A 22729-nucleotide genomic window follows, 5' to 3' on the forward strand; every position below is an offset into this window, starting at 1 on the left:
ATGGCAGCGCACGGATTTTGGTCTCTTGGTGGTGGAGATAACAATGAGGGAGACAATACAGGCGTTGCAGGGAGCCAAAGCCCCAGCGCGAGTGAGTAGTATACGCTTTTTTTTTAATCTCCGAAGATCCTTGAAATATGTGCCACCGCCGGTGGGGATTGATTTTAACTGTCGTTTTGTTTTAAATCAGGTGGCACAGTTTCGGGGCCAGCCTCGCATTCCGTTAAAATAGCAGACCAGTGCAGAGAGACCACCCACGGGCCTTATATAAGCTATAATGTATTAATTCGATGTTAATTTTTGTATCACTTATTTTTTACGTGCAATCAAACTCGAGTGGACTATATCTATGCTATTCCAATTTGAATGCATGATGTTGTGTTTCGTATGCAGTGTGAAAGTGAAGCAGAGCCCCATTATTTATCCCGATCATGTGTTTCTTTCTCCAGCTAGGGCATGGTGCCAGGCGGCTGCCCAAAAATTGTCAGGGGGCATTGGATCAAAATTATGTGGTATGTTGGTTACTGGAGGGTGCATGTGTCTCGAAGCAATATTGGCAACTTTCATTGTCTTCCAATTGCTTTGTAGCTTAGATGTTGTTGTTGTTATAAGGACATAATATATATATTTCACTTTTCGACAATATATTGTGTGTGCCTATCCAAAGCTCTACTTAATGTCGGGGAAGTGGAACAAAAAGCAACAACGGCTGTTCAACCGACCGCCAAAGAAGCAGAAAGCACGCCGTCGGAGCCATGCGATTGTAACAAACCGTGTAATTGTGCCAAAACGGTCGATGCTGTCGCTTTCTCCGATCTCTACTCAACAGGTAACAAAGGAAAAACGGAAAACTCCGTGTTGTTTTATCACCTTGTATTATATCATTATGTCTATAGCGAATCTTAAAGTCTGGCCTTATTTCCCGGGCTGCATGCTGGCCTTGCACTTGGCATATTCTATAAGGTCACCTTCAGCTAAACCCATTGTCATGGGCTATAATGCCTTTCGGATGAAGCTGCCACTCAATTACAAGGTTCATTAAAGAATAAATAAATGCTTGACTATAGTCTGTCGAGGGGTTTATTCGCCCTCAGAGGCCAAGATACAATTTATTATTGCCAAATTAAAAGCATGACCCCTATGACGAGGCCCTGGTAGATGATGTGTAGACCTAACGATGCATGTAAATATCTTCCATTTTAGCCTCTATATATATCAAAATACATTTTTTTCCCTCAATTAAGACAAGTCAATCCAAAGTTAAATGCAAAAAATTAAATAATAATGAATGAATTCCCGCGCCGTTTGTTTGTTTGCTTGGCCTGTTTTTATGATTGTTCTATCCATTGCACTGTGGATAGACTATACGGTCTATGTTCTCTGGAAAGCACGTTGGTCAACTGTTGTTTTTAAATATGCTATATAAATCAAATTGACTTGACTGTTTGTGCCACACTTAGACCTGCTACCGGCCCTGAACGGCGACACGAAAACACTGACCTTTCTGCAGGAGGTGGTGGACATTCTGCTGGCCTACATCGTGGAGTCTTTCGACAGGGAGACGAAAGTCATCGATTTCCACTATCCAAACGAGCTGCTCCAGAGAAACAACTGGGAGCTGCAGGACGAGCCCGAGACCCTGGATGATATCTTGATTAGCTGTCGCGCCACCTTGAAATATGCCATCAAAACAGGTATAATATCGGCTCGATGATGACGTTATAGAGGTTTTTCCCCTTTCACTGCAAAAGGACGCGACAGGCGACATGAGTCTCGTCTCTCTGTGATTTATTATTATTATTATTATTTCTTCTCTTTTTCTGCATCTTTTCTCTTTTATTTATTTTTCTTCCACTGGGCCTAAATTATTATTTAATTACTTTTCCTCCTTTTTCGAAGATTTTGTTTTTCTCTTTCTAAATAGCAGATCTATAAGGCGCCCACAGCGTGGCATTGCCATGCTTGTGTGAGCTTGTAGATCTGCTATTTTAAAATGTCACTTTTCATGCTCATTTGGCCTAGTCGTTCCGTTTGGGCTTGTAGACCTGCTTATTTCCCGCAGCCTTTGTTTCTTAATTATTTTTAACTGAAATAGTTGTCCTTTTTTCCCATCAAAAAGGCCCCATTGTGAATTATAGTCCAGTTTTTTTATTTTACATTTATATATATATTATATATATTTTTTTATAGATCCTCATTTTCCATACAAAAAAGACCACTGTCTCATCTCATCGTGTCTTTGTCTTATGCCTGCTACGTCAAAGCTTACATTTGGCTTTTATATCGGAGGCACCGAGCGAATAAGCTACTTGGGGCCAAGTCTATTACAGCCTCTGTGTGACGGTCGATTGGAGCACTTAATGAGCAGACATTTATGTAGGAGGAGCTGGATGAACCACGGACCACCTGGCCAAATGTACAATCATTATTATCGCCGATAAGGAAGAATTGAACGAATTATATACGAATATCTTGAAAATACATATTTGAATTGTTTAGACCTAAACAAATGATCTGGTGGACTGTCGCATATATTTATTTTGTGGACTGTCTGTCGCAGACAATTAGTTTAATAGTCACTACACACAGTATACACAGTGATTGATTGCTTTTTTGATTGAATAATGTATTAAAAAAGTGGTAGGCTATACAATGAATGGTGCACCAGCACCAAGCATAACACGCAAAATGCCCTATGGCTATGGCTAAGGGCCATAAACTCTATTCTATAAGGGCTTGTTTCCATTGTGGTCCTGTTCAATTAATTGAGACATTGCAATATAGCCTGCCCTGTAGCAATACAATAATATATCGTCAACTCGATAGTAAACATTTAAATTATGTAGGCTAAAAAATGTAAATGGTCGTGAATCGTGACATTCTAAAATGTGTATACCAAACCAATTATATAGGGCCATTTATTTTAATCCATTAACATAGTCATAATTTTAGATTTTTGCCTTGTCTATTGAAAAATAGCGAGCTCTCAGTGCGTCACTTCGTGCAGCCAGAGCTGCGAGCCATTTCCCCTTTTCTTTTTTTCTTTTTTACATTTTTTAAAAATCTTGAAAATGTGAGAACTATTATTAGCCTATAGGCTACTGATTTGTCTGGGATGTTTATTTAAATACGTCCCTCTCTCCCTTTCATTCATCCTTTTTTTCCAATTCAAATATAGGAGCTTCATTGGTATGAGAAAACACGTTTGCATTACCAAAGCACTATAAGTGTAAAAAATATAATAAAAAAACGGTTGAACATGGAGAAAGTATACAGTTCAAGGGCATTGGCCTATATATAGCACTGTGTAAACACAGCTATGTGTCTCTGTCTCTCCCCATAATGCAGCACACCCTCGCTACTTCAATCAGCTGTCTACAGGACTAGACATGGTCGGCCTGGCAGCGGACTGGCTGACGTCAACGGCCAACACCAACATGTAAGTATACGCTGCAGGCTATATTATGTTTCCTATCATCTATGGCCCGGCTGATTCTAATGATGATAATGGCGTCCCCTATTATCCTCTGCCTGTGTCTGCGCAGAGGCTGATAGCAGGGTTTTCACCCAATCAGTCAGTCAGTCAGTCAGTCAGTCAGTCAGTCAGTCAGCCAGCCATTGAAAGCCAGCCCTCCTTGACCCCCCTCCTTCTTTCTATGTCCCCATGGGGATTCATTCATGCAAGGGGAGAAAATTAGCTCTTTAAAAAATCACCCTAATCTGAACCTAATCATACTCTGTGTTGTGGGTTGATAAAAAAGAGAGAATTGGCAACATTTCAAATGGATGAAATTGTATTTTATTTCGGGTAAATAAAAAGCCATGTAAAATAAAAGCTATTTATTAACATTCACACACACACACACACACACACACACACACACACACACACACACACACACACACACACACACACACACACACACACACACACACACACACACACACACACACACACACACACACACACACACACACACACACACACACACACACACACACACACACAAACACACAAATTGAATTCCAATAAATCCATCTGATGACTACATGTATAATGTGAGTGGTAATTATTAATTATTATTTATTCAGAATTGTATTTATTCATTTTTAATTTTTGTTTTAGAAAATTGCATTATTGTGCAAGAACAAAATGCTGCATGTATATTTACTCATTGACCCTGAACCCCTTTTATAGATAAATCCTGAACCCCTTACCCTTATATAGTAGGCTACTGTAGGAGTGTAGGTTGCCCCATAACCCCTAAAAAGGTTGACCCTCTCTGCAAGCCCCTTATAGGTTGACCATGAACTCCTCATGCACACAGTATTTATAAATCCATGGTGTTATTTGAACACCAAAGTGCATTTGGTTACACTGTTGCCTCTGAGTTAAATTGACACAGAAGGTTGCACTATAGGTCGACACCATCAACTCTGATCAGGGCTTACAAAAACATCATGTGTCATGAGCAAGAAAAAAAGAGAAAAGGGGGGAGGAAAGACTCTAAATGTCACAATGAATCAGAATCTGTGTGTGTGTGTGTGTGTGTGTGTGTGTGTGTGTGTGTGTGTGTGTGTGTGCGTGCGTGCGTGCGTGCGTGCGTGCGTGCGTGCGTGCGTGTGTGTGAGTGTGAGCGCATCATTTAGACCTAGAAGGGTGATTCTTGAAATGCCTTCTAAAAAACGTTTTCTGAATAAAAGAAAGAACAATAAGTATGTTGCAGTATATCAGTGGTTCTAACAATGTTCATGATGTTTTTTAAGCTATATGAGCTTGTAGATCTGCTATTTTTTGAATAGCCAACCAATGGAGCAATAGGCTATTATCTAAAATGACACAGATCAATTGATTGAATACTTTATAAACAGTTTGCACTTTGCAGTCAAATAATGTACAGTTCAATACGAGAGGAATTCAATCTCAAGAAAGCCTATGGCTTGTTTCCATTGCGGTCCTTCATATTCAATTAATCTGACCATCTAATGACATACACATATATACAGACAGTAGGCCTACTATGCAAAATATACGGTTAGAAATAAAAAACTAAAAAAAGTGTGCAGTAAAGGCGGGACGGGACTTGTAGCCACCCGTATTAAAGTTCTGTTTGAAAGCGGTTTTGATGTCCTTAACCTGCGTCATGGTGTCTCCCCCGCTGTGCGACCACTCAGGTTCACCTACGAGGTGGCTCCTGTCTTCGTCCTGCTGGAGTACGTCACTCTGAAGAAGATGAGGGAGATCATTGGCTGGTCGGACGGGCGAGGGGATGGCATCTTCTCCCCGGGTACGTCATCAATGATCATTAGGGTGACGCATGAAGTCCCTCACGGGGGCCATTATGATTTGGGTCATTCGGGGGATGGCAATTATCACCCCCTAGTGTCCACATTTAACCTCAAACTTGGTTATTTCATGCACAATGCACTCCTCAGAGATGCCCACACCCTCCAAACCTTCAAAACCGCCCCCTCAAAACCCACCTCTTCAATATTGCTTTCCCTATAGCTAATTGTTGTCTCCACCAGGCCGAAGGCATGGGGGGAGAGTATGTTTTGCACTCCGTCCGTCCGTCCGTGTGTCCGTGTGTCCGTGTGTGTGTCCGTGAGCAGCTAATCTCGGCCACCGTTAACCCGGTCGATGCCACATTTTGCACACACACTCCCTGGATGCCAACGATGAACCTCTGCCCCAAACTTTCCAGAACGGCCTGTTATAGCGCCACCAGGAGGCCGCTTTGTGCTAAACAAGTTTTTGCACAGTACACCTACAGATTTTGTCCAAACATCGCGCAAATTGGTACACAGTCTTTCTAGAGCCATTCAACAAAACCGGTCTTTCAGATTTCTCAGACTCCATCCTGATTGGTTAAGATTGGCTTCCAAAGTTCACAGGAGTGCTCAGTTTCAAACAAAATGCTGCAAATCATGAACACATCGCGTGTTAGTGCTATAAGTTTTGAGATATTATTATTATTATTATGAATATGGTTTGATCGCAATCAATGGCGGTTGTGTTATAATTTAATTAAGCCTTTCATTGTATTCAACCATGAATGTATTAAACCACTTTCAATGTGGCATCCTATTTCGAGAATGTCAATACAGGCGAACACTGTCAAACATTCTCTCTTTTTGCCCCTGAACAAATTACTGGAAAATAGTTGATGTACAAGGTCTTTTAGAAATGGGGGCAATGGTAACTTTTGTTTTGCCACCCCCTATTCTTTCTGAAATCACGCCTCTGGTACCTCACATCATCATTATCATGGCACCCCCTCTCTGAGGAAAATGGAACAGTCTGCACGCTTGTTGTACAGTATATATGATGTGTCAATTTGCATTTTGATGATATAAACAGAACACGTTTCATGGTCGATTAAGATGGGGGATTATTTTTTTCCCTTCATCCCTGCTAAGCTTTAATTTATCCCAGCTGGCTGTATGGCAGTGGTGGAAAGAAACTAAGTAAATGTACTTAAGTATGTATAACTTGAGTGCAATTTTGAGGTATAGGCCTACTTTTACTTTACTGGAGTATTTCCACAATTTTCTGTACCTTTTCTTCCACTAAGCCTACATCTCAGAGGAAAATATTGCGGTTTTTAATATTGTGTTTTTACTCGACCACTACATATAAAAGAAAACTATACTAGTGACTTTGTAGATTTTGATTATTATTACAAAACATTGCAGTGTAACCACTTAATTTCGAAATTTTGAAGATATCCAATCTACAAGCTCACAATGCAGCTAGATCGGCTATTTTCAAAATACTTTTTCATACATTTTGAACTTGGTAGCATGTGCTTAAATTCACATTTAGAAAATGTTTCAGATGTCAAAGATATCTGAGATGATGGAATGATGATGGATGATGATGGTCATGGAAGGGGAACCTTCTGAAGGCGTCATGGGCAAAGATAAAATCAACTTCAAAATCTCAAAAAATTGGTCAAAGCTCTCAGTCATGCTAGTGTTAAATGGGACATTTTGTATAATGAGTAAAAAAAAAAACTATATGAGTACCTTTTCCACCACTGGCTGTTGGACTTGGTCCTGGATCTCGACAGTGGGACATGCCAATGTGCATTATGCAAATCATGTGAATCAAGAGAAATTGAGCAGTGTTTCGTCATCTGTCCTCTAGGTGGTGCCATTTCTAACATGTATGCCATGCTGCTTGCTCGCTACAAGATGTTCCCTGATGTCAAGGAGAAAGGAATGTCAGCTGTACCCAGATTGGTGGCCTTCACATCCGAACATGTAGGATTCTCTACAATATCCACCTCTCATCTTAATTTTATACATGGTTTAGTGCTTTTTTTGTTTTATTGTTAGGGATTATTTATCTGATCACTGATTGGGATCCAAATACAATTGTATTGAAATGTAAAGTTATTTTCAAAAGTTTTTGAGTGATAGATTGAGTGCTGTATTATAATTGTATACAGCAATCAGGCAGGCAGGCAGGCAGGCAGACAGGCAGGCAGGCAGGCAGACAGACAGACAGACAGACAGACAGACAGACAGACAGACAGACAGACAGACAGACAGACAGACAGACAGACAGACAGACAGACAGACAGACAGACAGACAGACAGACAGACAGACAGACAGACAGACAGACAGACAGACAGACAGACATTACATTCATACAATAACACATGCCATCAAATACAATGTAAAAATGAAAAAAAAAAAAATGAAAAAAACGTTGTCAGTAAATGACACCTCCTTTCTATGGGAAATTGCATTTACCTCCCCTTGTGGTCTCCTGATTCTTTTTTCAGGGCAGTTTTGAAATAAACCAGTGATTCACATAGTCCACACAAAATGACAGGTTTAGGCATTCCTTGCTATACAGCTCAAGAGATGCTAAAGAGGACTTTCAGCCAGTGGAACAGCACTAGCTGTTTATACTGACATACTGTAACTCACTTTCAATAATGCTAACCTTTTGTGTTGGTCGGATGGTTGGTGGCTTTTATTTGTCACTTGTACCATACATGCAGGCATATGCATGTGACAAATGCAAAGAACACAAGATGATTCTGTACCACTTCAACATGCTTTGAAAGATGATTACCCAGCCAATTCTCAAATGCTAATGCCAATAGAGTAGGTGTGTAGAATGAAACTACATGGGCTCTATCTATTGAACTGTGTTACAGGGCATAGCTTTTTGTGTGATCCCTTTTTACATTTTACACTTGAACTCATAGCATTCCTATTGTGAGGAGAGCTTTAGCCAAAAATAGCAGATCGGCTATGTTCGGCCAAGTGGTTTAGTGTAGAGGTGGGGGGGGGGAAAGAAATGCAAAAGCTCAAGTTTACAAATTATTGACAGTTTAAGTGGTTACATGTCTGAAAATACACATTAGCGTGAATCCAACACAACACTGGCAAACATAGCAGGTCCATGAATCTATCTAGGAAATCCATGAAAAGGTTTAATGAAACACTATTATACAATATGTAGTGGGGAGGGGGGGGGGGGGTCCTTGCTTCATCTCTCTGCCAGCTAAGTGGTCATTTGGTTGGGCTGAAACACATTGAAGACCCCTGCATTGGGTCCATTAGGCATTCACCTTCTCCCTCTTTTAATTACTATTTCTTCTCTTGTTTGTTCTCCCGGCTCTCGCTCTATGGTCTTTCAGAGCCATTTCTCAATCAAGAAAGGAGCGGCCGCCCTCGGCATTGGCACGGAGAGTGTGATCTGCATCAAAGCAGATGAATGGTAAGGCGGGAGAGCCTCTGAACATCACAGGAGAAAAGCTCAAAGATGAAACACTTAATATCCATTCATTCGTTTCTTATATATAATATCCTTTCTTTTCGTACATTTACTCAATACCTAATTCCAGCTACTTTTACTTTACTGGAGTATTTCCAAATTTCAATACATTTTCTTCTGCTCCACTACATCTCAGAGGCAAATATTGTACATTATACTCCACAATTATTTGAAAACCTTAGTTACTAGTTACTTTGTAGATTTTAATGAAATTATTAAAATATACATTAATCACTTCAGCCCTGTTTAAACGTTGGCTATTTGAAAATAGCCCATCTGAGCTTGTAGATCTGCTATTTAAAAAAAACGTTTACACTTTATTTTTACATTTTAGACGGGACATTCTGCAGAAGCAGTACTTTTACTTTTGGTACTTTACGTATATCTTGATGGCAATACTTTTTACTGTAGCATACTCAAGTGAATTTTGATTATCCAGACTTTTACTTGTAACAGTATTCATACTTTTACTTATGTAAAACATGTGACTGCAGAGTACACTGTTCTTTTCTCCCCATACCGTTTGCAGTGGTAAAATGATCCCGGCTGACCTTGAGAGGAGAATCCAGGAGGCCAAGCAGAAGGTAATTTCATACACCCTCACCCACTGTGAAATAAACCAATATAGCGCGCACGGGTGAAATCACCCTTCAGCTATATCTGCCAGACATAACAGCGCAACCGCTTACATCCAGCAGTCCAACCCAGTACTCACTTTGAGTGGCACTGAACGCAGAAGCCACGGGTGTCTTTCTGACAGAATTACCAGTGTGGTTACTGCCTTTCTGACAGAAAGGCCATCTGATTAATGCATAGGGCGGCTGTGACTCAGGAGGTAGAGCAGGTCGTCCAATGATCCCTGGGTCGGCGGTTCGAATCCCAGCTCCTCCTGTCTACATGTCGAAGTGTCCTTGGGCACTGAACCCTACATTGCCTCCAATGAGTTGGTCGGTGTGAGCTCGCCACCATTGTTGTGTGAATGTGGGAAGTGAGGAAGCTGGCGTCGACGGTTCACCGCTTCACCTCCAAATGTATGAATGCATGAACCATTGTAAAGTGCTTTGAGCACTTGGAAAAGCGCTATAAAATGCAATTAATTGTTATTATTATTATTATTATTATTATTATTATTTCTGTTAGAAATACAGTGTGATACATTTCTTTTTGACAGAAATGCAGTGTGATAAATAGCGATGTATGTCGGACATTTCAAACCCTACTAATTAGGGAATTCTGATCTGTCTCAAAATAATCCAGATTACTTTCACCGATATTGATGACGCAATAATAATGTGACCGACCATCAATGGATAGATTTTACATTTAACTTGTTTATACTCATCTCATTCAGTAGTCATTCAGTAGTGAAAACAGACACTCGGAAAAAGAGTATATTTATTGATTGCTTGAATACTTTATTAACAGGCTTTGGGCGAAGCCCCTACGGCCTAGGCTTGTTTCCATTGTGATCCTCTGTATAATATCGGAATTGGTCCGAATTGGCATCGGCAGACCATGACCCGACCTGCAAATAATCGGATATCGGATATCGGTCATAAAGGCAGCATCACCTCAATCAACATAATTATCGTCTGTAACATTAAAACTCAAAACATTATAGCTCCAGAGAACCATGTTAGAACCATGTACCTTCATCATGTTTCTTGTGTTTGCATATGGTTTTGTGCTTTAAGAAGAGAAGAGCCTTGTGCTCGAAACGTCACAGTCAATATTTGGTGCAAAAGCATCTGTCGCATTGCAGCCTTTGTGCTTTAATAAAACATGTATACCATCATTATGTTTCTTGGTTAAGTTTAAAAAAAGAAAAGACAGAACTGCTTGTAATCAGACTAAATTGTCACATCAAAATTGGAGAAAATTTAGTGAATTTCAGGTCCGGGACCATTTGTTTGGACCTGTGAAGAGCTCTGGTTTGCATATAGGGCTTTGTGCTTTAAGGACCAACCATCATTCTGTTTCTTTGTGTTTGCCTACACACAGGGCTTCGTGCCTTTCTTCGTGAGTGCAACTGCAGGGACAACAGTGTATGGGGCCTTTGACCCACTCATCGCCATCTCCGACATCTGCAAGAAGTACAACGTGTGGTTTCACGTGGATGTGAGTAATGCTCTCTCTTTGAGTGAAATATAGCGAGAATTGCGACTATACAGTAGATCCTGAGCATCCCTTTTGGAGTTAAAGCTGTTGTTCTCTGTTTTAGGACATTAAGTCAATTATGATGATCCGTAGCCTTCGAGCTAGTTCAGGCAGATACAGTACACTCAGAGGTTTATGTGCTGCAGCACTATAGAGAGTATGCACATGCATGATTTTCCCATCAGGACAAGCCCCCTCATCTAGACTGTCTGAGTGGCAAAACATTGAGCAGCATGGAGTGTTGGGAGTTTGGAGGCGCTCATTGGAAATCACTCAACCGGCCTGTTTCTAAATGTCACATAATGCAGGAGGCAGCAAAATGTTGTGTTATTGAAAACATTTTGGTCGATATTTGTGTTATTTTGTATCCTGGCTAATAAGCCAGACGCGAATCAGCTGTGAAAAATTGCCTGCCGGTATACCACACAACAGTGTGACTAGTTTGTCTGGCTAGTTATTTTGGGCTTATAGCCTGAACACCAAGATAAATATAATACTGACATATATACTATTCACAGATAAATATAATACTGACATATATACTATTCACAGATAAATATAATACTGACATATATACTAGATAAATATAATACTATATACTATTCACATTTTATAAATAAAATGTTCTCAAGCTAGTATTGGCCTCAATCTCAAATCTGCAAGTTATCTGTCTAATTTTATCATTTGTCGCGATCACATGTAACGCATCCTTTACAGAAAAAAAACACAAAAGAACTAGGACGAGTGTGCTCAAGAGATGGGGAGAGTGCGTGGAATGACTCATGGCCGGGGGACGGATATCGTGGTGCGGGGAAGGGGATGCATGCTTGCATGTCTAAATGTGGTTGTTAGTTACATCACATGCGTGTATAATTCACTGTACTCCAACGTACGCACTTCAAGTGGCATTTAGCGGAGGACATAATGTAGACACGACGACGGGCAGCAGCCTCTGACAAATGGAATATGTGTGTCTCCCCCTCTGCTGCTTTCAGTCGACCTAGATAGCAGCCATTTCCTATCTAGCACCAGAGGAATGGGAGCAGAGGCACTAAATCATCCCCTCCCCTGACTTCACCATCACGGCCTCTCTCTCTCAGTATCTATTAATGACGGTGATTTAGACGTGACAGAGAGGGGGGGAGGGGGGTCGCTCTATTAAGAGACATAAACATCATCGCCTGTCATTTTTCACCCGGCTCAGAGAGGAAAATAAAGAAAGGTCCTCTGCTACGTCAGAATGTCATTCTGAAGTGCTGTACCGTGCGTGTGCGCGCCTGTGAGTGTATATCAGTATAGTGGTTCTTATCTAGCCTGGGATCCAGGACTGATTCACTCCAATCTGAGTGCTTCTCAGACTGGTACTGATCCCACGGGCGCCCAGGCACTGCGGCTTCTGATTGGTTTGTGTGTGTGTGGACCCTGACCTATTTGGGGAAAATATATGCGCCAAACGGGGGAAATCAGTCTGGGCTCAAGGCTAGTAGATAGCCTGTCATATCATGTTTTGTTACCGGCAGTTTCTGAGCAGATCTATGTTTGTGTCGAGTGATGAACAAATCTATAATGCCTGATTCATACGTGGCTGTGTGTCTTGTTGCACCACCAAGCATTAGGTGCGAGGGGAAGTTGTGAGCTTGTAGATCTGCCGGTGCACATTCTGACGTGTAAACCAGGCTTCTTGCGTAGTAGAGTGGTATGGCCACTGTACAAAATCTATTCCAGCAAAGCTCTCACCATGCACCACCCCATGCTGTCCTGTTATGATTCAACATGGCCCATAGCCTGCGGCCAAGTCCTATTTATAACATGTCTGATTCTCAGTGGTGTAAAGTAACTAGACTGTAGTTACAATGAGGTATTCTTACTTCACTGGAGTATTTCCACTTTTCATGAATACTTCTACTCAGAGACAAATATTTTACTTTTTACTCCACTACAATTATTTTAAAACTTTAGTAACTAGTTACTTTGTGGATAAAGATTATTATTCCACAACATACATGTATCTTTTAGAAAATAGCAGATCTGCAAGCTCACAACGTGTCACATCGAGCTTGTAGATCTGCTATTTTCAAAAGATACATAAAAAAGTATCAGTACTGCAATATAGAAATACTCGAGTTACGAGTAAATGTCCGGAATTAAAATTTTACTTGAGTAAATGTACAAAAGAATTGTTATACCAAAATAAAAGTATATTCATTATGCAGAATGTCTGCAAAGTTTAGCAAAGTTTTCAAATGTATAAAAATATTTTGAAAATTGCAGATCTACAAGCTCACAATGGGCCACATCACGATGCATTGTGAGCTTGTAGGTTGGCTATTTTCAAAATGTGTATATGGCTGAAGTGTATGTTTTGTAATAACAATCAAAATCTACAAAGTAACTTGTAACTATAGCGGAGTAAAAGTACAATATTTGGATCCGAGATGTAGTGCAGTAGAAATTGGAAATACTTGAGTAAAGTAGGCTACAAATCAAAATTGTACTCAAGTACGGTAAGTAAATATACTTACTGTAGTTACTTTCCACCACTGCCAGTAAGCTCGTACTACCCCTGCATGTTGTGCCTGGTATAATTCAACATGGCCCACAGCCTGAAGCTAAGTCCTATTTATAATATATACCATAGTGTGTGATGGTCATGTTGTCCCTGTTCTCGCAGGGAGCATGGGGAGGAAGTCTCCTCATGTCCAGAAGGCACAGGTGGAAGCTGGACGGTGTCGACAGGTCAGTGTCATCAACGTGACGCTGTGTGTGCAGGATTCATTGTCGTTTATTTTTATTATTATTTATTATTATTTATTATTATTGGTCCACACCAATGACAGTCCCCTTTTCCACCATGCAGGGTTGAACCGGTTCCGTTCTTTTCCCCTCGCCTAATTTTGAACCAAATTAGTTGGTTCTAGAATTGCGTTCTTGGAACCGTGGTGCCTTCACGGAACTGGCAGCCATTTTTGGTTCCAGTTTGGGACTTTAAGGGTTCTGAACCAATTCATTTTCAGTGGAAACACTCTGAGCTGCTTCAAAATTAGATGGGGGAAAAAAAGAAGCTGAAGCGGTTCAACCCCGGTGGAAAAGGGGCCTGTGTGCACTTTTTGAGAACTCAGGTTTATCCTCTGTGACTGTGAGGTCTAAATCAAGCCCTTGCCATAGGGTCAGTTCAGAGTAATGGTCCTTAACATGTTTTACTGTGATTGCACCTGTTTTAATTACGTTATTTCGTTTCAGTGACTTTTTTTCATACTACTATTATTTTGTAATTGCACTTTGATTCACATCCCTTGTCAATTTGTAATGGATTTGGATTGCGTCTATCTATATATAGAATTCCGGACTCCGTAGTAGAGTAGCCGTTTTCTTACTGTAATCTGACGTTAATATATCCAAAGCGGCTACTGCGGAATTCTCCTTTAAATAAAGGTGGTGATGATGATGATGATGATGATGATGATGATGATGATTGGAATACTGTATAATATAATTGATTCTTCCAATTCCAGGGCAAATTCAGTAACATGGAACCCACACAAAATGATGTCTGTTCCTCTGCAGTGTTCTGCCCTGCTAGTCAGAGAGGAGGTATGGTATGCTTCATTTTACGCAGAGTCTAAAACCATTTTCAAAAAACATTCCCAAAAAAGCAAACATTTTCATGAATTAAAAAAATTCTTGTACTTGTAGATCGGCTATTTTCACTAGTTTGGGTCCCTGCAGGGAGACATCCAACTTTTCTTTCGGGTCACGGGCTAAACAGTTTGGGAACCACTGGTTCTAATGTTATGTGATCATTTATTAATTGATTTAATAGCATGGTATACAATGGGAAGCAATGTAGAGTGGCATGATACAGTATGTTCAATGCACAGCAGCCATATTGGAAAGAAATTGGGCCTCTTCCTTACTTCAGGTCTTACCAATTATAAGGCACATAATGAAGGCTCTGTTGTGGTGCCTCAATATGGTTGGGATTGAAACACTGGTCATAGCAAATATTGCGTGTTATTATTGTACAAACCATATGTCTAGATTGTTGGTTCCATTTCCATAACTCAGCAGGTTCCATCAACTCTGCTCCATCATCACTCACAGTGACATGGATTCTATCATGTTCTGTCTCTTCAACAGGGTCTGATGCAGAGCTGCAAACAGATGCATGCCTGCTACCTGTTCTATTATGTTCTGTCTCTTCAACAGGGTCTGATGCAGAGCTGCAACCAGATGCATGCCTGCTACCTGTTCTATTATGTTCTGTCTCTTCAACAGGGTCTGATGCAGAGCTGCAACCAGATGCATGCCTGCTACCTGTTCTATATGTTCTGTCTCTTCAACAGGGTCTGATGCAGAGCTGCAACCAGATGCACGCCTGCTACCTGTTCCAGCAGGACAAGCACTACGACCTCTCCTACGACACCGGAGACAAGGCCCTGCAGTGTGGACGCCATGTGGACATCTTCAAGCTCTGGCTCATGTGGAGAGCCAAGGTAGGCATACTGTAGCAGCCATGCTGTCCTTTTGAGACAAACAACTACACATAGACATACATACATCTAGCCTTAGACTACACTCTGTTTATTGGACTAGTAAGTGGTAAAGACAATACAGATTCTGTTTGCTGTGTTATCAACACTACAAACTACTGGCTGGATTGCCATGATATTATAGTTATGCCTTCATGCTTCCCAGTGCCTTCCCTCTAGCACCACCATGAGGTTACATCGTTCATTTGCACACATTAACTATCAAAATCTAACAATTGGTTTTCCATGAAACTCTAATGTATACTCACCAATAATGATTCTGATTTTGGGGACCCCACTTCCACAAATGGATGTTTGCAGTCCTGCTCCCTGGAAGATCAACACTAAACATTTGAGTGAATGTCCAAAATGTCAACTCACAGTCACACTCTAGGCATTAATTAAAGGGATATTTCACTTTCAAACATGTTTGGGGTCATTTCAACGTCTACTCAGGCTTTTGTGAACACATACAGCTTAATTCAGTATGATATTTGATATTTATGTTATCAGACCTTTTTTAGTCGACTAATTATTATCCTAATATTTTAGTCGACTAAATACTTTAGTTGATTTAGTCAACTAAAATTTTGTCGGGCCGATGGCATTGAAATGGCTGATTTTACACTTGGTTGCATGCTGAAAGTAGAAGATCTACAAGTTCAGAACATGTCACAGCACAATGCGTTGTGAGCTTGTAGATCTGCTATTTTCAGAGCACAACACCCGATCACAACCAAAACTTAGACGACATGTCTTCTAGTTCTACTAGATCTCTTCTCCACTAGTCCCTCCCTAACATTTTTGTTTTTATTTGTTGAAGAAATTGTCAGTATATTTTGTCATACTTTTAGTCATAGTTTTTATTTAGTTTTCCTCAGTGAAAAAAGGTATAGTCGACATTTTTTGACATGGTTTTGTCGACGAAATCAACTGGTTGATTTGTTCTATTTGTGAGCTCTGCCTGGTTATTGTTTGTTTCAGTACACACTAATACAACTTTATAAATGTTTTGTACTTCCATTGACAGGGTACCATCGGTTTCGAAGCCCAGATTGACAAGTGTCTGGAGCTGTCAGAGTACCTGTACAACAAGATCAAGGACAGAGAAGGATATGAGATGGTCTTTGATGGGAAGGTATGTCCACATTTATTTTTCCATTTTACTTCTGTGAAAAACAACCCAAAACAATCACACCTGTGTGAAGTGAGGGGCGCTAATATATTAAAGTATGGAGGCGTGATGTCATGTCACAATGATATGTACAGTATATAGGCATGGGTGAATGCAGGTTTTCAAATAATAATACTATCTGGGATTTATATAGCGCTTTTCTACTTTTTTGCTACTCAAAGACACTTTACATGTGTGGGGGCCAGGGGAGAGGACAAAAGAAAATAATAAATGTATTAGGAAAACAGATAAAGAAGTATAAAATATAAGAATTAAAAGCAATAAAGCACTAAAAGTAACACAATGAAACCAGTCAACTCTGGAAGGCAATTCTGAACAGTTGTATTCTGAACTAACCTGACTGACTAGCCATGCATGCACAGTCAAAGTGCAAGTCCATGTTACTTCATTTCATCATTTTGCCCATTTATTCAGTGCCACTTAATGGCTGACTTGACCGACAAGCCGTGTGCTTTTGCTTTGTGTTGGATGAATGGCCTTTTTTTCTCCCCACTGGCTGTCTGGATAATATGTTGCTATTATGTTCAATGAATAGCATAATAGCCCCTAATTACTCATATCCATATGAATAGCCTGGCTTCGGAAATACCCACCACCACCAAGAAGAAAAAGAGCAACCCCATACCCATCCCCCACCAAAAGACAGGAACGCTTATGAAACCAAGAGCTGCTTGGAGAGCCAACATCGATAATGTTTTAAGGCTCATTATCTTCCCACTGAGACACAATAATGGGGTCAAAAAACATCAGAGTCCTCGAGTGAGGCCTACTCCCCAGGTGTTGGGGTTTGCCCAGAGAATCATTGCATCAATGTAATGTAGAGTAGGCCTACAGCAGACCTGAACCAGCCCAGCTGTATGAATGTCATGCATGGCCAGTCATCCATTGGTAATGAATACTTGTTTCCCACCACTAGCAATACAACTAGACCTACAAGCTCGTAGCGCACCACTCGGTGGCGCGCTATGAGCTTGTAGATCTGCTATTTTTCAATAGCTAAAGCATAACATAATGTTAACACCAAAAGGGGTTCCCGCCCAAAATGGGTTAATTACAAATTTGAGGTATTCTTTTTTACTACTCCTCTACATCTCAGAATTCCGGAATTTTACTTCCACCACTGTCTATTGTTGGTATAATAATGAATAATGTATTATGTGTCCTCTCACAGCCCCAACACACCAACGTGTGCTTCTGGTACCTGCCACCGGGGGTGCGCTATCTGGAGGACAAAGAGGAGAAGAGAGAGCGTTTGCATAAGGTGAGACATGACACACGCACGCACGCACGCACGCACGCACGCACGCACGCACGCACGCACGCACGCACGCACAAGTGGTGATATGGAAGATATTAAGATAAGGTGATGGAAGAATGGCAGCAAAGATGAGTTTGTTTGTTTGTTTGTTTGTTTGATTGATTGATTGATTGATTGATTGATTGATTGATTGATTGATTGATTAACAGTTTACAGAATTACAGTACATTTCAAGTACAACTCAATACAGACTTGATGACACCAGCATTACACTTGTTTACAATAGGGCCCTGCACCATTTTCGAGAAGTAATAATAACACGGTTAAAACTTTGAAGTTGATGGGCAAACAACACCCTACAGGTCTATGTGAACACTGCCAGGAGGATGAGTCGGTGGAGCATGACATTATGGAATGTAGCAGGTGTTGTAATCTCTAAACTGGACCCTCGTCTGGTTCTCTTCTGACAGACTGTTAGTGTGTGTGTGATAATCCGGTTGAAGTATTCCTTTGGTACGGCGACTGCCCGGGAGAACAATAACGCGACACGAGACCGTATCACGCTAAAGGTTCACAAAGTTTATTACACAAACAGGAACATATATAGTGCTGGATCATAATGACGTGACAACAAGATAAGACATACAGTAGGAACGTGACATGATAATGACTAATGCAGCAAGGCTGACCTTGCTGGCGCACAATGTCTCTCGTAGCCTATCCATAAAGTATGCTACAGTACAGGCAGTACACAATACATATCAAGTACACTGTATCTCAAGTTCAAGTACACAGACTAAGATGTACATGTCTGGGCAACTCATAATATAACAGCAGGTATTCAAGAGAAAGAGAGTGGGAATGTGGTGGGAGAGGCTAGCTGAGGGAGGTGGGAGTTGAATGAAGAGATCACTTTTAAAAATAATTAGTGCAGCAGAGGATAATACGGGGAGAGGCACGGTGTTTAGAATTATTAAAGAAACTGCTTTATGGCATAGACTGTAGTCTCTGTCGGGTGGAAGCCTCAATCTCATATAGGCCTGCCTATAGAATATCTCACATGTGCTGTGAAAATCAACACTAAACGACCCCAAGAAAAGGTTGTCATTGGGGCAGTCCTTCAGAGGTGCCTGCGGCAGTGGGAGGCTTGGGCTACTAATCGACAATTAATACAAACAGATGGTGCTGCCTGCGAGCCATACAAAGACCTCTCTCCATGTCGCTTCTCTCTCTCTCTCTCTCTCTCTCTCTCTCTCTCTCTCTCTCTCTCTCTCTCTCTCTCTCCCTCTCTCTCTCTCTCTCTCTCTCTCTACCTAAGAGAGAGAGAGAGAGAGAGAGAGAGAGAGAGAGAGAGAGAGAGAGAGAGAGAACGTATCAATCAATACTGCAATGTAGAAATACTTTGTTACAAGTGAAAGTCCAGAATTCGAAATGTACTAGGCATAAAATGTTACTTAAACCAAAAGTAGAAAGTACTCACTATGCAGAATGTCCCATTTCAAATGTTTTCAAATGTATAAAAATGTACAAGCTCACAATGCGTTGCATCGCGACACATTGTGAGTTTGTAGATCGGCTATTTTCAAATGGCCAAAATAGGGCTGTATAGTGCTTAATGTATGTTTTGTAATAATAATCAAAGTAACTACAGTAGTAATTTTCTAATAAATGTAGGGGAGTAAAAGTAGCCTACAACATTTGGAAATACTCAAGTAAAATACAAATACCTCAATATTGTATTTAAGTACAGTACTTAAGTAAATGTACTTAGTTATTTTCCACCACTGCTTCGCTCTCCACGAAAGCAAACATAAATCACGTTGACCTCCGTCATATTGCGCGATGATCTGATTGAGAGGTTCCTTTGTTGTTTCCCCCAAAATATCAATAGTTAAAACTCACCCTGGACACGCTTCACTAGACTAAATGTTTAGCCAGCTTGCTCTTTTTACACAAACACACACACACACACACACACGCACGCACACGCACGCACACACACACACACACACACACGCACACACACACACACACACACACACACACACACACACACACACACACACACACGCACACGCACATGCACACACATGCAAGTATAGGCACGCAGGCGCACATGCCGCACAGGCACACGCGTGCACGCACACTGTGACATTGACAGTCACTGTGATGTGACGCTTCCCATTTAGCAGAATGAAGAGCCCAGATGGGAAGGCCCACATGCACCACTACTCCATTTCCTCTCGTGTTGCTTTGGTGTCTACTTTTAAAAGCTAATTGGAGGGAGGAGGGGGCGAAATAGAACATTGACAGTGGATTTATTTGAGGGGGAAAATTCACAGCTGCCTGATTTATTGTTATTTTAGCTCAAATGGTATCCTTGCCAACTGCCAATGGGACACCTGCAACAGATTTCAGAGGAATGGGTGTAATTATGATGTGATGAGAACTATGTACAACCAGCTTACAGTGGTGTAAAGTAACTAAGTACATTTACTCAAGTACTGTTCTTTTTGTGGGGTTTTGTTTCTCTGCACCTTTATGTTTTACCAGGAATAGTCCCGTTGAGACACGAGTTGCGTTTTTACTAGTCTTTCAAGACTTATTATTATTATTATTATTTAAATAAATCCTATAATATCACATTGACTGCTGACATATACATTTTTGTAAGTTTTTTTAATAGCCATCTATTGTCTGCTGCTGATGTATAGGCCTATATATGTTTTATATCGCTTCTTAAGGATATGAAACCGTTTAGCTAAAAATCGACTTTTAGCCCTGAGCCGGTTGCTATAGGCAATGCCTTGCTCACCCCCGCCCGCACGAAACATGTGTGCACATCCATAAAGTCTCTGTCTGTGGTGTTGATCAGACATCCGAGGTTCGGATCTGATTTCCGATTTTTCATGGCATTGCGTTTAAAATATTAAAGGACCACTTCACCACTTTTCAACATCTCTTCATATAATTGGTCCTCACTAATGTCAATTTCTTTCTACTCGGTCTGTGTCTCATAGGAGGGCTGTGGGCAGTTCAGAAACCCGTCCACCAGTGACATCATCATTAGGCAGATGTTTTTAAAACAAGATTTGTTTGCGTAGTAATCTGCCCAAATCCGGCCGGCGCAAGCTAACTACCACCAGTGGCCACACAGTGGCAGTTAACTTCTCCATACTTCTACTCCACTACATCTCAGATGCAAACTTTTACTCCACAGTTATTTGAAAATTTTAGTTACTAGTTTATTTAATCTCATTCCGCTCAGAGGATCGGCTATGGGGAGCGCCATCTCGTGGCGTGAACACAGAAGTACATCCATAACCTCACGTGACATGGCGTGATCCTTGATCCACCCTTGAGGTGATCTCACGCCCTATCGTGTCATTCCAACGCTTCTTCTGCCATGGAACACACTGTCCATTTCATTAAGCCTGTACCACTATATCGCCTGTTGAATTAAGCATCCCCTGTACGAGTCCTGTACTTGTACACCGGGATTTCACAGCAGCGTTCTGTGGCTTCTTTCCCTCACGAAACCTCAGAAGAGAAACCACGTAAATAAATAGCCGATCTGCAAGCACACAACACGTCCCACGTTGTGAGCTCGTAGATCTCCTATTTTCCAAAGATTTTAATACATTTTGAAAACTTGACATGGGACATTTCTGCACAATGAGTACACTTGTGGTACTTTAAGAATATTTACTTTTACTCAAGTACATTTTGAATATGGGACTTCTACTTGTAACAGAGTATATCTACCTTGCCATATTGGTACTTTTACTTAAGAAAAACTGAGTACTTCTTCCATTACTGGCCACACACTTCACTAGCCAGTGCATCCCCTCATCATCTGTCATTCATTTCAAATAAAAAGTCCTCCAGCTAAACGTATACTGTATAGTATACTATAGGGCCCGTGCGGGCAGCACCTCCCTCAGGGGAACCTCACAAGCCTCAAGGCCACTTCTGTTGAGGCGCCTGCCTTGTTTTCAACCCCAACACTTTTATTATTGAGTCCAAATGGTCTGCGGCTCCGCATTCCTCCAGCATCAACATAAAAGGCTGCCCTGGCGTCTGCCCAGCCAATCACGTTGCAGGAAAACAGACTGACTGACTGACTGACTGACTGACTGACTGACTAAATGGGGTTTGTGTGTGCACAGATGCATTCACATTATTTTGCTTTCAATTATTAAAAACCGAACAAACTGCTGAATACCGGAACGCTCGCCCCAAGACACAATCGCCCTGGGTCAAATCCGGCGACCTCTGTCGCCACCAGGTATTCCTAAACCTAACCTTATTCCTAAATGTAACGTCAGTAAAATCCCAAACCTATAACCTGATTCCTAAACACAACCTCAGTAAAACTATGCCTAAACCTAACTTTATTCCTCAACTTTACCTCAGTAAAACTATACCTAAAACTAACCTTATTCCTAAACGTAACCTCAGTAAAGCGAGTGTGTTTTGGGACGAGCGTTCCGGTTACCGTTGTTACCGCAGTGAAACAACGAATTGCCAATTGTCATCATGGAGTAAATGTTAATGCGTCAATGTTTGTGTCACTGTCGGTCAGGTGGCTCCGGTCATCAAGGCCAGGATGATGGAATACGGCACCACCATGGTAAGCTACCAGCCCCAAGGGGACAAGGTGAACTTCTTCCGCATGGTCATCTCCAACCCCGCCGCCACCTTCGAGGACATCGACTTCCTCATCGAGGAGATCGAACGGCTCAGCCAGGATCTATAAAAAGACTCATCATCGTCTCACCAAAACCATCCC

At 41.1% G+C, this 22729-nt stretch overlaps 1 protein-coding gene across 1 annotated transcript; it reads left to right on the top strand.

Moving 5' to 3' along the window:
- gad2 (glutamate decarboxylase 2) lies at window positions 1-22696 on the top strand (the record flags this gene model as incomplete). The annotated part of the gene is made up of 16 exons (XM_083778206.1): window positions 1-91; window positions 450-512; window positions 668-829; window positions 1461-1694; window positions 3349-3439; window positions 5176-5288; window positions 7151-7266; window positions 8662-8741; window positions 9328-9382; window positions 10800-10916; window positions 13627-13691; window positions 14468-14546; window positions 15299-15448; window positions 16515-16622; window positions 17851-17940; window positions 22523-22696. The coding sequence occupies 16 exons, from the start codon at window positions 1-3 to the stop codon at window positions 22694-22696; spliced, it is 1788 nt and encodes a 595-aa protein (XP_083634332.1).
- Window positions 22697-22729: the final 33 nt, after the last annotated feature.

Source organism: Protomyctophum parallelum, assembly GCF_964188405.1.
Source record: "Protomyctophum parallelum genome assembly, chromosome: 12".
NCBI lineage: Eukaryota > Metazoa > Chordata > Actinopteri > Myctophiformes > Myctophidae > Protomyctophum > Protomyctophum parallelum.